The 2,031-nt window shown below is 41.1% G+C and overlaps 1 protein-coding gene across 1 annotated transcript; it reads left to right on the top strand.

Annotated features, from left to right (window-relative positions):
• Window positions 1-509: 509 nt before the first annotated feature.
• LOC136069941 (uncharacterized) lies at window positions 510-1,324 on the top strand. Its single transcript, XM_065779093.1, has 2 exons — window positions 510-724; window positions 922-1,324. The coding sequence occupies exons 1-2, from the start codon at window positions 510-512 to the stop codon at window positions 1,322-1,324; spliced, it is 618 nt and encodes a 205-aa protein (XP_065635165.1).
• The last annotated feature ends 707 nt before the right edge of the window (window positions 1,325-2,031 follow it).

Here is a 2,031-nt window from a genome sequence, read left to right as displayed (position 1 = left end):
AGAAAATGGGCGGGAAAGCAATAGAAATATTCTAAGATTTAAGACTGGTTGTAGGCCAGCTAAAGGGGGAGTTAGAAGCCAGGGACGTGAGAATGCAAGAATATCTGAATCAGGTTAGGCATTTGCAAGCAGGTTTCGAGCTTTTAACTTGATGCATATCTATAGAAGTGGAAACACACATGCAAATTTCCTAGCCACTCTTGCAACCTCCTCGGCACAAGATTTGCCACCGGTCATACTTGTTGAGGATTTGTGTAAGCCTGCTGTGGTAAGAAAAGACATGGTCTAGATCCATCAAATCAGGGTGGGGTCGAGCTGGATGGATTTTATAGTGTTGTTCCTTAAGGAGGACATCTTACCCGAGGAGAAGTCAGAAGCTGAGAAAGTGCGAAGAAAGACTCCTCGGTTTTGGCTGTCCGAGGACCAAAAGCTGTACAAGCGCTCTTTTCCTGGGTCATACTTGTTGTGTATACATTCTGAAGCATTAGAGTTACTACTGGAGGAACTACATGAGGGAATCTGTGGAAGCCATACATGGGGTAGATTTTTGTCTCACCGAGCCCTTACTCAGGGATATTGGTGGCCAAGCATGCAATAGGAAGCACAGAAATATGTTAAAAAGTGTAACCAATGCCAAAGATTTGCACCAAACATTCACTAATCGGAGGGAGTCCTCAATCCTCTTTTCAGCCCTTGGCCGTTTGCTTAATGGGGTCTGGATATTGTAAGTCCTTTCCCTAAGGCAGTAGGAAATAAGAGGTATCTACTGGTTGGCACAGACTACTTCACCTAGTGGGTTGAAGTTGAGCCATTAGTTAATATCAGGGATGTAAATGCTAAGAAATTTGTTTGGAAAAATATCGTCACTCAATTTGGGGTACCTCATACCTTCATCTTGGATAATGGCTTTCAATTTGATAGCAAAACCTTCAAGAGGTACTGTTGTGATCTGGAAATTACAAATAGATATTCCACCCTGGCTTACCCCCAAGGGAATGGACAGGCCGAGGCTGTCAATAAGGTCACAGTGAATGGACTCAAGAAGAGGTTGGATAATGCCAAGGAAAAATGGGTGGAAGAGCTATCACGCGTCATTTGGACATACCAGACTACACCTCGCCGGTCAACGGGAGAGACCCCATTTTCAATGATGTATGGGGCCAAGGCTGTCATTCCTTTGGAGACTAGTTTCCCAAAGTTTAGAACAAGTTCCTTCATTCCGAGCAACAATGATGAGCTGTTAGGGAAGAGCTTAGACTTAATTAAGGAACGAAGAGAAAATGCAATGGTTCAATTGGCTTACTATCAACACAAGCTCAAGTAAGGGTATGATATCAACGTGAAGCTAAGACCTTTAGCACCAGGAGACTTGGTGTTAAGAAAATTTTGGGTACTGCTAAGAACCTAGCTTGGGGAAAGCTAGGGCCTAATTGAGAAGGACCGTATTGCATCACTTCAGTGGCAGGAATAGATGCATATTATCTAGAAGATCTAGATGAAAAAACTATACTCCATCCCTGGAATGTAAACAGCCTAAGAAGGTATTATTATTAATGAAAGCAGTCTTTGCTATATTTTGATTTGTCATAATTATTTGTCATGTGTTTCACATCTATCTAAGTATTAAACAGAACCTAAGTTATGCCTGACTCCTCGGACCACAAACTTTGGTGAAATTAATACCTGTTGACATCTATCTAAGTATTAAACAGAACCTAAGTTATGCCAGCTCCTCGGACCACAAACTTTGGTGAAATTAATATCTATTGACATCTAAGTATTAAACAGAACCCAAGTTATGTTTGGCTCCTCGAACCACAAACTTTGGGGAAATTAATATCTATTGACATCTTTTTAAGTATTAAACAGAACCTAAACTATGTCTGGCTCCTCAGACCATAAGTTTTAAATAGAACCTTTGTTATGTCTGGTTCCTCGGACTATGTACTTTGGGTAAATTAACACTTAAAGTTATTTTCCTAAGTATCGTATAGAGTATTGGTCATGTCTGGCTCCTCAAACCACATGCCT

Source organism: Quercus suber, unplaced genomic scaffold (genome assembly GCF_002906115.3).
Source record: "Quercus suber isolate HL8 unplaced genomic scaffold, Cork oak 2.0 scaffold_198, whole genome shotgun sequence".
Taxonomy (NCBI): domain Eukaryota; kingdom Viridiplantae; phylum Streptophyta; class Magnoliopsida; order Fagales; family Fagaceae; genus Quercus; species Quercus suber.
This window is presented reverse-complemented; position numbering and strand designations above follow the sequence as displayed.

Bases quoted from the DNA above. Each gene is read 5' to 3' on its own strand.
- LOC136069941 (XM_065779093.1), top strand. From the start codon at position 510: ATGAGGGAATCTGTGGAAGCCATACATGGGGTAGATTTTTGTCTCACC. The intron at 725-921 runs GTAAGTCCTTTC...TCAATTTGATAG, and splicing joins CTTAATGGGGTCTGGATATT to CAAAACCTTCAAGAGGTACT.